We start from the raw sequence: 14,199 nt of genomic DNA, 5'->3' as shown, positions 1-14,199 counted from the left end.
AAAGTGTGTGTGTGTGTGTTTGGAGGTGTATAATAGATTTAAGAAAACCCTGCAGCACAAGAAAACAGATGAATGACAGCAGCAGCATTGAACTCCACAGCACTTTCGGTTCAGCGAGCGGAGGAGCGGTTTTAACAAAAAAACTTGCCTCCATTTTGACGTGTAAAACATTTATCTTGGTACCCCGTGTTTATTAATTCTCAAATGTGTAAGTGTGGCTAAATTAATTACTTAGTCCCAATGGCCGTTCTCTGTCGAGCTCGGGACACGTCCTGTATCCCCGGTGCGGACAAGGGGGCATGACTTAAACGCAGCCGATCACAGATCTGGACTTTCTGAGTCCAGACGTATTCAAAGCCTGAGATAATCCGATCAAGACGGTGCTCGTCTTGCGATGCGAGTCTAACTCGTTCACTACATAACTAATTTGTCTTCCATGTTTATTCATGTATATAGTGCCTTTCATCCCAAAGGACCCACTTTACTGCTCTTCCTCTCCCAGTGAAGAGCAGCCCCTCCTGGGAGACACACTGCAGCCCCACTGCACAGCAGCTCAGGGCAGGAGAGAGACACTGCTGCTCCAGGGGGTGAAGGGAGGACAGACTGTGCAGGAGCAGAGTGGGGTTTATCCAGGACACCCCTACAGCAGTCCGGAGATCTTCAATCACCAAGCCCTCGGGGCCGGATGATAATGTTTCATTCAGACAGACAGCAGCTCCTACAGCACAGTGTCTCTGCTGGTCACCATCTTTGGTCAGTGATTTGGAAATCCTGATCCAGTGGGATCAAACGTTCGCCCCCTACTGGTCCCCCAGAACCACGTACCGCAATCACCTGCTTTTCATCCCAGCCTGAGCTTCTGAGATCGGTCCACATGAGGTTAGTAACTGTTACTGATTATTCTCATTATCGTCGTCGTCGCTGTTGTTGTTGCTGGTGGTGGCGTCTTATTTCCTGCCCTGTGCCCACTGTCTGCCAGGTTAGACTGCTGCTCACTGTGACTCTGTTGCAGCGGACGGGACTGCTGACGTAAACTCAGTACGCAATCTGGACCCGCAGCCCAGTTCTCTCGCGGTCCGCAGGTTCCTGAACCCCCGCGTGCTGCTCTGTTGACAAGCCAGCGAGTCGCCGGTGTGTCTGCTACACTGGCCACGGGGAAAGTTATTTAAAAAAAAAAACCTGAAATCAACTTCGTAGTGGAATGTTACTCTCAGTTTTCCGAGCGGCCCGGAAAGTCCACAAAGAATGCAATCCCTATCCTGTTCTGTGGACCGCCTCTCGCGTGAAAAATAAAGGCATGAATAATTTATGAGTCGCAGCGTGACAGGGACAATCCTGTTACACGCGGCCGAGGCTGTGTACTCTCGTGCGGCTCACGCGACGGAATGGGGACTGTGGGGTACTGTCGGCTGACCCCACCGTTCTCTAAAGACTTCACTTTAAAAAAAAAGTTGAATAATCTTTTCCAGTACACTCTTTTCAACACCTCCTGCAGTTGGAGCGCAGTGGCCAGACCGACGGTTTACACCGGACCGACTCGGAAGTCAGGCGGAAAAGACGTTTCCGAGCTCCTCTTGTCCTCTGATCTTGTCAGGACTGTCCCCCCCGCTGCCAGTGTCCCGACAGGCACTCGATAGGCAGGTGGGACTCCAGACCCCGCTCGGGGCAGCTCCGCGCCTCTCCCGCCCGGACACGGGCGCGACGCTGTTCTCGCGCCTAGAGGAGAGGGACGGTTCGGTCAGTGTCATTCTTTGGCCACGAGCCCGGCCACGCGCGTGTGAGTAACATCAGATGAACCGGGCAGCGCTTGAGGGAGAGAGAGAGTGGAGGGCGGGATGGTGAGAGTGTGTGTGTGTGGTGAGGGGGGGCTGTAATGGGAGGGGCCACTCCACGTCCCGTTTGCTAGAAAAGCAAAAATCAGAGCTCGAGCCTGACATTCATCAGTGAAAGTTCCAGGCGCCCGGATGGAGTGATAGAGAGCACGGGACCAGAGGCAGCGCGAGCTGAAGGAGACAGAGAGAGAGAGAGAGGCAGGGGTCCGAGCGCGAGAGCCCGAGGAAAACACAGACCCAGCTTTCAAACCCTCCAGCGCCCCCAGAGCGCACTTGATCCCGGCCTCTGGCGGAGCGTCACGGCGGCCGGCGGAGCACGGAGAGGCGCCGACAGACAGCGGCAGGAGCACCGGGGACACAGGTAAGGCGCTCAGAAGCAGCTTCACGCCGACAAACAGCACGTTTACGAAACATAAAGAGCACCAAAAACCTTTAGGAATTTATGGCAGAATGTCAGCATGTAGCCGTAATTAATTATGTGTCCAGTAATGGACTTGAAATCGACAGCGAGCAAATGTGGATATGTGTGATTTTGTGTAGCCTGTTGACACAAGACAGCTTTGAAACGCCACAGCACTGTGTCTGATACGCGTTCTGCTTCTGTAGGTCTGTGTTATCTTCTCAGTCTGAGCTCAGAATTGCGCTGTTTTTAAGGTTATGTGAGTTTGCTGTCCCTTAAACCGTCCTCAATTTTGTTGCATTTTCGTACCCCAGGTGATTTTGGTCATAACAATACATAAGAACCCAACTTCCTACACTGAGCTACAGGAACTGCACTGGGCTGTTATCGCACTCTGTTGTAAATTCTATCCATTCTTTAGTTCTTAACTTTAATTCTTTTTTTTTTAGTTTGGTGCATCGAACGTCTCCTTATTTAACTTGTTTGAATGGGTCTTGAAGTCGCTCAGTTTAAGCGTCGGGATTCGAGCGGATCCGAACCCCGCGCCTCGGAACGCGTGGCACGCGCAGGGGGTGGTTGAGAAATGCGTGTCTGACCTCGCGCCAGACACCGTCAGCGCCACGCTCCCGGTCCCGGTTCTTCTCCACGAAACCGCAGCTCTATCTTCCAGGCTGTTTTATACATTTAGCTACATTTTGAAGCCAGAACAAAACCACTAGCGGTACCACTAACACGCACAGCGGCAGCTCTCACGCGTTCAAAAGCGGAGAAAAGCGTCTGACCTCGCGCTAGAGTACTCCACAATTGCATTAGGATCACTGCTGCTATTTAATGGATGTTACCTCTGTTGCAAGCCCTGCTCATAAAACTGCTCCTCGGTTTCATTCCAGCAGCCCAGCTGAAGACAGGGACCCGCAGGCGCGTGCACAGACAGACACACGCACAGAGGTACAGAGAGAGACAGAGAGGCACAGAGAGACACACGCACAGAGGCACAGAGAGACACACAGAGGCACAGAGAGACACACGCACAGAGGTACAGAGAGACACACGCACAGAGGTACAGAGAGACACACAGAGGCACACGCACAGAGGCACGAAGAGACACACGCACAGAGGCACGAAGAGACACGCACAGAGAGACACACCGAGGCACGGAGAGACACACAGAGGCACGGAGAGACACACGCACAGAGAGACACACAGAGAGACACACAGAGGCACAGAGAGACACACAGGCACGGAGAGACACACACACAGAGAGACACACAGAGGCACAGAGAGACACACAGAGGCACAGAGAGACACACACACGCACGCTTTCCAGAGGTAGTAATCCGTGTCTGTCTCCGGGATTGACTCCTGCCTTCGCTGTTTGTGTCTTGGGCTCGGTGTCCGCTGACGCTGTTATCTGGGCTAAACTAGAATTAAAGCCGAGGACCTCAGCCTTGAGCTGTCAGGCTAAATCCCCCCGCGTCCCAGATAGCCAGCGGCCCCTCTCCCCTACGGCGTGTCCTCCTGAGTGTATTTCTCGCCGAGATCTCTCAGAAAACAAGCCTCCTGCACACTGTCCAGCCTACCGCGCTCTATGGAAGAACTTCTCAAGAGGCGTTTAAGGACGGCAAACCGGTCGAAGCGCGCACAGCTGTGTGCGTGAATACTTCCGAGGACAGACCGGCGCGTCTCCGTCAGCCGTCCAGCTGCGAGTCCGCGGGTTTTAAACAACTGGGGAGGACAGACATGCAGACAGTTTTCTGGCGATCTCGATTCCCAGCAGCTCGGGGGGAGTAAATCATACGCAATTAGAGAGTGAGATACTGTAGACAGACAGCAACGTTTCTCAAAGAATCTCTCTAGGTTCGGGCAAATTCGTAGAAGAAGCATTAAACTCCAAACCAGGTAGCTGGATGGAGATTTCAACATTTTTAAATTCAGTACACGCCTTTGAGAAAAGATGTAATAGGTAATTATGAATATTTTTGTCGGATTAAATCAGCCCCATAGCTCCGATTATCACATGTTGAACGCATAACAGTGTCTAGTTATAGAGCTAGTGATCGGGTGATGTTCAGGGTAGAAGGGGATAAAAAAACGATTAAAATGGCTTTTACAGAGAGGCCGTAATGCGTAATGAACGTAATGCGGGCATTTGAGTTTTCGAGATAAATCCAGATCGCCTTTTCCTGAGGGAGCTGTCCGGCTCGCCAGTGCTGAAATTAGAAATCTCTCTCTCTCTCCCTCGCTCTAACTCGCTCGCTCGCACATCGCGGCTTCTCCGGGCTCGCTTGACTGGACACCATTTCAAACAGCTTCTCTCCGCAGAGCTCTGCTCGCCGGCGCGCTGCAGCCGCGCGCTCCGCGAGGGCCGCGCCGCGCGGCCAGACGGCTCAGATGCAGGCTGGCAGAAGCGTGCGAGTCCCCTGTCGAAGTCTGTCGGACCTACCGGGCTTCACTGACCTATTTCCGGGTGCGCGAGGCAATTAGGCGAAGCCGAGCAGGAGAGGAGAGAGGAGGCGGTCAGCTCTGCGTGAATAAGGAGCACGTAGGGGTTTGTTCCACGAGGAAAAGAAAAACACGCAGGCAGCTTTTCGGCAACGGTGAATGAAAGGGGTCTCGACTTAGCTGAATCGTAGAATGACGGCTTCCCCGCTGTTTCCTACATACACTACACGTGTAGTTTAGCGTGCAATTCCACAAAGAAAAACAAGAACGATTCCGTGTATCGTTGGTTTGAAACACGCCGTGAACAGAAAGGAGCTAAATCTCTAAAGATATCAATTCCTAAGTTGTCCAGTGACCTAGCAGGGAAGCAGGGACAGAGGGTCACAGCAGGACATTAAAGGGTCTTCATTTAGGAATGAGAACTGGAAACTGTGTTTACACAGAGAGTTGCGAGTGTCTGAAACAGGCTTCCCAGTCAGGCGCATAAATGCCCAACTGAGTGCTGTGGGATAAACTCTCAGTTCACAGCAAGACCGTCATAGTCTTGGTGTGCGGGATGGTCAGTCAGACTGGGGACGTGGGTGAAAGATCCGACTCCATCCATACTGTCCCACTGGCCCTTCCAGGCTCCCCAGTGGCAAAACATGTCACACCAATTCAATTTAAGAGCGGGAATCTCAAATCTCCTCTGCGCCGCCTTAATAATAATTTCCAGGGCTGTTGTGAAAACAAGGCTGACACATACTCAACCCAGTTTGATATTTGCAGTTAGCACAGCATTAATAGTCAATGGCCAATACGAGGTCCACACTACTGACTGTACATGAGGCGTAGCTGGACAGTGAGATGAGTCTGATGTGAGCCTGTTGCATGTGTTTCGTGTCAAAATGCCAAAAGGAAATGAATATTGACTTTTACTGGCTCCTGATTGCCAGTTAATACTGTGTGTGTGTGGGGGGGAAGGGCGTTAGTTTTGTCAGCAGAGCAGATCTGTGGAGGAAGCCCTGGATGTCCCCAGAGACTCCGGGTTCGACTCCCGGATGGGACGCTGCCTCTACGCCCTCACACCCGGCTCCTCGCTCAGATTCCTCCAGCAGACGCTCTGCTGCGACGGCGGGCCCCCAGGGGCCGCTGCACAGCCTGAATTGACGTCGACAGATCAAGCGGTTTAAAGGAAAGCGTCCTTCTTGAGGCCCCGGTTCCAGCCGAGCCGTGTTGCTGGGAGCCCGGGGGGGGGGGCCAGCGGGTGTGTGGGCGGGGGCCGCGCGTGCCGCTCGCGCAAACAGGAGCTGACGCTGCATTATGCATGCGGGCCGGCCAGCGGGGTGTCGGGTTACTCGCGGAGGGCAGGGCGCAGGTCCTGCATGAATACGCATGTGGGCACGGGGCTGCCGGCGCCGGGCGAGGAGCAGGGCCGCGAGCACGGGAACAGCCTGTCTCCATCCATAATGCATGTCGGTTCTGAACCCGTCAGTGAAAGGCAGCCTGTTTTTCAGAAGGCAGAGCGGTGATTTCATCATGGAAGGCCAGTTCTGGAGATGAATACATTCAGGAGGCGGCACAGAGGCAGAGTGGGCAGAACTGCTGCCTCGCAGCGCCGAAGGGCTGGGCTCAGTTCTGAATCTGGGCTGCGAATATTCATGCGGGTTTCCTCCCACAGACCAGAGACATGTTGGTGGATTAAACAGCTTCTGGGAAAACTGGCCCTGGTGTGAGTGTGTGTGTCTGTGTGTGTGTGTGATGGGCTGGCGTCCTGTCCAGGGCGTACCCTGCCTCACCCCCGCTGCTTTCTGGGATAGGTTCCGGCTCCCCCATGGCCCTGAATTGGATGAAGCAGCCAGCAAATGGGGGGGGTGACAGATTTAAGGGCTCTGAAGAGAACTGTGAGAATGCAGAGAGGGTTTTGGGGGTCTGGTTCTCTCTGAGCTTGGCCTGCAGACGTGAGCACTGATTAAATATCTCCTCAGCCCTCTGCCCCCTCCTCCCTCTCCAGACTCGCCACACTCAAACCCGATCCAGGGGTCTGGGCCTTGGTCAGGTTCAGTGGCTGACTTCATAAGAGCGCCATGCTAGCCTGCCAGCTGAGGGGCCTCCCCTGCTCTTCCACTGCGGGGCACGGATCCAACCACAGACTTCATTACCAGAGTGATCCTTAATCACTTAATTGCTTTAATCGAGGCCCCTCGCTGCAAGCCCTTCAGATAGAGCAGGGTCAGCCTGAATGAAGGGCTACAGCACAATGGAATGGAGTTAGAGCTTGCTGGGTAGACTGTCACTGGACGGGGCTTGTGTCCCTGGCCGTCAGTAAGTCTTGGCTGAACCCTCCTCACACACACAGGGTCTTCAGGAATCCTGAATGCCAACCGCAAGCCACAGCCTACCGCTGGCACCTTGGAGTCGTGGGTCTGCATCCCAGGAAGCACTAGGCTTTGTGATCTTTATTAGGTAGGGAGCCGTGTCAGCTTGTGCGGGCTGCAGACGAACAAGTAAAGTTTAATTCAGCCATCAAAAATAAACAAAGGAGAAACGCAGCGTTTCCGGTGTAGAGCGTTCTTCGGGCTGTAACGTAATGAGGTGGCAGAGTCACACGGGGGGCGCTGGCTGTGGTCGGGCCGCAGAGGGCACTGGGGTAGCGGGACTGACTGTGACCCTCTCGCACTCTGCAGGGCGCCATGATGACGAAGCCCTACGGGAAAGCCAGCGACGTGGCGGAGCTGGTGAGCTCCCTGGGCTGGATGGAGGAAGACGTCAGCTCGCAGGACGGGGAGGGCGCGGCGGAGCTGGCGTGCTACGGCCCGGGCGGGGGCTGCGGGGCGGGCGAGCAGGGCAGCGAGGACATGGAGGACCTGGAGGACATGGAGGAGGAGGAGGAGGAGGAGGAGGAGGAAGAGGGAGGCGAGTGTGGGGAGAAGGGCCCCAAGCGCCGGGGCCCCAAGAAGAAGAAGATGACGAAGGCGCGGCTGGAGCGGTTCCGCGCCCGGCGGGTGAAGGCCAACGCCCGGGAGCGCTCCCGCATGCACGGCCTGAACGACGCCCTGGACAACCTGCGCCGCGTCATGCCCTGCTACTCCAAGACGCAGAAGCTGTCCAAGATCGAGACGCTGCGGCTGGCGCGCAACTACATCTGGGCGCTGTCCGAGGTGCTGGAGACCGGCCAGTCCCCCGAGAGCCGGGGCTTCATCGAGATGCTGTGCAAGGGGCTCTCCCAGCCCACCAGCAACCTGGTGGCCGGCTGCCTCCAGCTGGGGGCGCCGCCCGTGCTGCTGGACAAGCTGGAGGAGAAGCAGCAGCACGTGCCCTGCGGGGTGGGGCTGGGCGCCTCCATGGCCCCCGGGCACCCCTTCAGCTACCCCTCCCCGGGGCTGCCCAGCCCTCCCTACGGCAACCTGGAGGCCTCGCACCTCCTGCACCTCAAGCCTCTGCCGGGCTTCAAGGGGGGCCCCTACGAGAACCCCTCCCCGGGCCACGACTGCAGCAGCGGGACCCCCCCTTACGACGGGCCGCTCACGCCCCCCCTGAGCATCACTGGGAACTTCGCCCTCAAGCAAGAGCCATCCCCGCACGAGGTGGAGAAGGGCTACGCCGCCCACGCCCACGCCCACTCCCACGCCCACGCTGGGGGCTTCCTCGGCCACCCCCACTACCCCCCTTCCTCGGTGGCGGGGCTCTCGGGGCCCCAGGGCCACGCCCCCCTCTTCCCCACGGCGGTGACGCGGTACGACCTGCCCCTGGACGTGGCCTTCGAGCCGTACGCCGCACCTGCCCCCCACATGGTGGGCACTCAGATGGGCTCCATTTTCAACGAGTAGACCCGGGGGCACTGCCCACCCCTCTCCTGACACCCCCCTCCCTGTCCCTCCTGCTCCTCACTGCGGGGGGGCAATGTGTCGAAGCCAGGAGTCCGCTTTGCCTTTTCAAGTACTTTAACATTTAAACCCATCCAGCAACTATCCGAGATTCCCTTCGGAAGTATCCTGGGGCTATCCAAGATTCCCTTTGGAAGTATCCTGGGGCTATCCAAGATTCCCTTTGGAAGTATCCTGGGGCTATCCAAGATTCCCTTTGGAAGTATTCTGGGGCTATCCAAGATGCCCTTCAGAAGTGTCCTGGGGCTATCCGAGATTCCCTTTGGATGTATTCTGGGACTCTCCGAGATTCCCTTTTCGCAGGGCGGGGTGTGACTGCATCTGTACCCCCGCTGCCCTTCCCCACCTCTGTGGCTCCCAGCAGCTGGCAGGAGGGCACTGTGAGCCGCAAGTGTGTTGGGAAAAACAGACAGCTTCATTCCGTTCCCTAGTTCTGGGATACAGACGGCATCGAGAGGTCCTGTGTCCTTCCACGCTTGAGGAAAATCTTCTCTTTTAGACGGAGACAGAGTGGAGATCGTGGCTTTCAGACCCACCAGCACTTCGGGCCAGCGGGACGCGGGCCGTCCCGCGGACAAAGGGGGGGTGTCAGAGCCAGCTGCGTGGCACACCGACATCGGAGAAGCCCTCTTCCAGCCAGGGCGTTCCCATGACTTCTCTCTCCTTGATGGGAAATCAAGATGCCCCTTTATTTTCTTAAAAAAATGAAATAGTTAAAACACGTATCTGTAAGGTGCCAGATTTTGGGCCAATAATTGGAGTCCGGAAGTTGTTTCCAAAACGCTCCCACTCCGGAGCTAGGCAACCTCGGAATGAGGCGTTGGACTCTGGGAGCTGTTTGCGTCCGGGGAGCAATACTTACATGTGAGCCAGACCTCATTGCTCCCCGCCCCGGAAAGATTCTTTGGTGTCATAATTGCTATTTACTATAAATGTACAAATTTGTCTATTTAAACCTTTATTTAATATTTATTTGCATTGTTATTTGTATTGTTTTTTTGTGGTTATACGTGTTGTTTGCACACTGGCAGAATTTACAGGGGCACCGAGATTGTCTGGTCCAGGATTCGGGGGCGCTGATGCAGTCCAGTCCAGATGCAGTCCAGTATAGGATTCGGGAGTGCTGACACAGTCCAGTACAGGATTCTGGGGTGCTGACACAGTCCAGTCCAGATGCAGTCCAGTATAGGATTCGGGAGTGCTGACACAGCCCTGTACAGGATTAAGGGCTGCTTACACAGTCTGGCACAGGACTCAGGAGATCTGAAGCAATCTGGTTAAAACCAGATACGGAAGTATCTGAACAACCGCAGCTCCAGCAGATGCAGTGGACCAGCTGCAGTCCAGGGCTGGGTCAGCGTTAGAGTAGAGCAGGGGGACTATGGGTAAGGGCACAGTGAGGCCTGTGGGTACGGTCAGGCCTAATCAATGGTTCCCCATGTTTACTCTCTGGGAGGCAACAGTCCTGCTGGTGTTGTAAGTCCCTCTTCCAGCTCCAGACCTGGAGAAGAGGGATAAATTGGTCCAATTAAGCCTTAATTGAGTTCTAGTAACTCTTCCTGGTTCCTCTGTTGTTGATGATTGACCTATCGAAAGTTGGACTGTTGCTCTAGAGAGAGTGGATGTGGTGAGTCTGGCATAGGGATAAGGAAAGGGTTTTATTACTGCATTAAGGCTGGTACAAGCTGGTTATCAAGCTGGTACTTTTATCAATGAAGAACTGCCAAGATTTTTATCCCTCAAACTCGTAGGGATTTCAAGATAACTTCACCTTGTTGGATTTAACTAAAGATCGGAGACTTTTCAGGAACTGACAGCTACAACATAGGGTCAACAAACAAACAAACCATGCATTTAGAGAAGGGTCTAATTAAGGAAGCAGCTGAATCGAATCCCAGCAGGCACTGGGGTCAGGGTTTGGAAGTCCTGGTCTGGTTTGTGTTATGACAGGGTCTGTGATCGGGTCTAGGGCTTAGAGCTGAGGCCGAGCTATGATTAGTGCTAGAGTTGAGTTCGGGGCTCAGGCTAGAGTGGAGTGTAGGGTTGGGGTTCAAATAAGAAGTTTATGGATCCGCTAGGAGCCCCCTGATTTTAGGTAGATGGCTGGAAGACGTGTTCTGGGGCCCCAAGAACGGAAGAGTGAGTGACAGGGGGTGTCTTCTGGCCCAGATCTCTCTGCTGTCCAGTCTCTGTCCAGGCAGCCTGGGCTGCCTATAGAGTCATTTGCCAGTGTTTTACGTTAAAGTATATAAATTATTTATTTGTCTTTTTTGTATTGTTTTTTGTCATCTTTCAGTTTTGGTTTTGTAAATATTTCCCCCAGCGCACTTAAGAAAAGAAACGTTATTCATATATATTATATATTCTATATTCTATACTGCACTAGCTCCAAGAAACCCTGTACATGCCTTTCGACTGAGGCTCCTCTCTCCTGGTCCTGGAGAACCAAGTCCTGAAGGCTCAGAGGAAACTGAAAACTCACCAGTGGGGTTAGCGGCCAGGACTCAACATCAAGCAGATTTCTGATTTTCAGTGGTTTCTTGCTTCAGCGCAAAGCAGACTGGCTTGGCTTGATTTGGCTATTGGGTGCTGGTGCAGAGAAACTGATTTGGTACAGGCCACAGAGTCATTCAACACGTGTGGCAATGACTTAGTTCAGGTCTGGTTCAGTGTGGGCTGCAGCTGCATTGGCTTGCTAAGAACGGAACCGGAGGAGTAGCCAGTGGGGGCTGTATCTGCCCTCCATCAGATGCCACAGCTGTCGGAGCTGCTGGCTGTAGGGGCAGCAGGGCTGACGGAGTGAAACTGCAGAAGGCCCACAAGTAGGGGGGATGCGATTGGGTCTGACATCCTCCCGTGCCGCAGACAGGACTGTCCCCAGTCACCTGAGGACTGGCACCTCTAGATCGAGGAGGGTTAGACAGGAAACAAACTGCACGAGCCCAGCGGTGAATGTCAGAAACAAGTGGCAAGAAAGGGAGCTTTGTCATTCCATTCCACCCTGTCCTGCCTCGCTAGCACAGCTAGCGCTCTCCTGAGAGCAGGTGAAACGTTAACAGTTTAAAAGCAGCAATAATCCATTTGACTATGCAAATTCCTCATTTTGTATGAAAATATGAACGCAGATCTATTTTCAGTAAGACATTTAATAAGAAAGAAGCCTCTCTTTTGGGGTGTCCTATTTTGTCACCCCCTCCCTGAATATAAAGTTTAATTTTGTATGAAAAGGGGACAGATTTGGTCCACATTAAGCCCCAAGCTGACCTGTGACTGTAAACGAATAGCAATAACGCTCATGAGAGATGTACAGACCTCAGATTTCCTTTTTTGTACAAATGATGTTCTATCTGCTTTTTTAAAGAGAAAATAGAATGAGACAAAATAATATGTTTTTTGACCAAAATAAAGATTTTTAAAAAGCTCCAGAAGATTTTGTTTTGCCTGTTGTGTATTGTCACTGAATTCCAATTTTGTTTTGCATCCACATTTATTTCTCATGTACTGCCTTTCTTTCTTTCCTCTATTCCTCTGTCCCTCCCTCTAATCCCCATCCTGAACCCTCTCTCTCCCAGTCCAATTCCTATAAGCCAGGGATCTCCAGCCCTGGTCCTGGAGACCTGCAATCCAGAAGATTTTTTTGCAACGTCACCAAGAGATCATCATCTCTAAAGCCCTGGTTCCCTGCAGGAACACTGTGTCTGCTGGTTCTCATTCCAGCTCCAGTGCCAACTGGTGACTTACAGTCACTGGCCTGCTTGCTGGCTGAGACTTGTGTTGAACTTGTTTCTCCAGTCAGTCCCGTGTGTCAGAAATACCCCAGCTGAAGGGCACTGTTTCTACAGCTTCAGCTCCCAGAGCCTCACACAGCCTCTCCTCAACCTGCTGGCTGTGTCTTCTGATTCAGCAGCTCTGACGAGGTGATCAGTTGGTGAGGAGCACACATGGCCGGGGAGTGACTCACTATCAGACACAACCACAATGCGAGTGACACTGTATCAGACACGCCCACAGCTCGAGTGACACTGTATCAGACACACCCACAATGCGAGTGACACTGTATCAGACACGTCCACAGCAGGAGTGACACTGTATCTGACATGCCCACATTGAAAGTGGCACTGTATCAGACAAGCCCACAGTTCGAGTGACACTGTATCGGACACGTTCACATTGAAAGTGGCACTGTATCAGACAAGCCCACAGTTCGAGTGACACTGTATCGGACACGTTCACAGCAGGAGTGACACTGTATCAGACACGTCCACAACAGGATTGATACTGTATCAAGCATGCCCACAGTGGGAGTGATATTGTATTAGGCATACACGATCATAAAGAATTTGTTTTTCCTTCTGCAGACATCTGGTTAGCTAGATTTCAGGCAGCAAACCTGAATTAATACTACATTGGTCCCAATTATAAATCCCATCTGACCTTTTAAGAGCTGAAAGCAAATGTGCAAATCTGGCCCACACAGAAAACTGAAATCAGTGAGCCTGTAATTGAGATCTCAGCTGGAGCAAAAAACAGAAGACTGTTCCTCCAGGACCAGGACTGGGATCCACTGCTCTAAAGATTGGAACAATTTTATTATGATCAATCAAACAGATGACATGCTACATTAAGCAATTCAGAGATAATTAAGTTATTGGAGATCATTTGAGGCCACATTCTGAGTGATACATGTTTTCACTGGTCCTGGACAAGGACCAGAGGTCTCTTAATTATACAGGCTTTCTAGGCTTTAGAAACAGGTAACTTACAGTATAAGATTGACTAGATTGGGTCTCTCCAGGACCAGGGCTGAAGACCACTGGACTGACTGGGCTGGGGCTCCCACTGCTAGGGTAACAGACCTTACGGACCTACTCCAGTGCAGCAGTGTGTGGTGGGTTAATTGTCTTCCGAGAAGAGTGGCCCAGGTGTGTGTCTGTGTGCCCTGTGATGGACTGCTGTCCTGTCCAGGGTGTACCCTGCTTTGTGACTGTTGCTGGCCAGGACAGGCTCCAGCTCCCCTGTGACCCTAAATTGGATAGTGATTGCATTCTCCAACTCTTAAGGTCCTACAGGTTCGAAACAGCCCAAGCTGGACCGGAGGATCCCCAGGACTGAACTGGGGTGCCACGTGTCCCTATTGCCCTGTTATCCTCAGAAACGCGGTGACACAGTGGACTATGGGAACAGAACGCAGAGGAAACAGGTGACCTCTGGGAATCGATGCCCGCCTGTTCATGCCCTCTCGTGCACTCTCACAGACTCTCGCACACTCGCACGAACTCTCGCACGCACTCTCACACACCCTTGTGCACTCTCGTGCGTTCTTGCACATCCTGCTGGTGCCGCCGCTCCAAGATGCATCTGTTCGCCACTCAGATCCCTAGGGTGCTTTTTTTCCCCGCAGGAAAAAGGTTCGGGGTGTCCGTGGAGCAGAGAGTGCGACTTCCTCTCTGCAGCTGTCCTGAAGGAAAAGGGGGAGAAAGGTCCCTCTCAACAGAAGAGTTAAACACTGCCAAGGGGGGGAGCGCTGTTCCATCTACATGGCGGACCTCCAACACCCCAAAGTTGCACCTAGATGCGATGTTTTGCTAGCAGTTTGAAATCTTAAAGTCCGCGAAGGGGGATATACCTTCTGTATATAGGCCAGGCAAAGAGGACAGCA

The 14,199-nt window shown here is 53.2% G+C and overlaps 1 protein-coding gene across 1 annotated transcript; it reads left to right on the top strand.

Moving 5' to 3' along the window:
- Positions 1-457: 457 nt before the first annotated feature.
- Positions 458-11,960, top strand: neurod4 (neuronal differentiation 4). The gene is made up of 2 exons (XM_006629414.3): positions 458-2,193; positions 7,341-11,960. The coding sequence occupies exon 2, from the start codon at positions 7,347-7,349 to the stop codon at positions 8,481-8,483; it is 1,137 nt and encodes a 378-aa protein (XP_006629477.2). The 5' UTR covers positions 458-2,193; positions 7,341-7,346; the 3' UTR covers positions 8,484-11,960.
- The last annotated feature ends 2,239 nt before the right edge of the window (positions 11,961-14,199 follow it).

Source organism: Lepisosteus oculatus, chromosome 1 (genome assembly GCF_040954835.1).
Source record: "Lepisosteus oculatus isolate fLepOcu1 chromosome 1, fLepOcu1.hap2, whole genome shotgun sequence".
NCBI classification, from domain to species: domain Eukaryota; kingdom Metazoa; phylum Chordata; class Actinopteri; order Semionotiformes; family Lepisosteidae; genus Lepisosteus; species Lepisosteus oculatus.
Note: the sequence above shows the minus strand (reverse complement) of the source record. Positions and strands in the feature narration are given on the sequence as shown.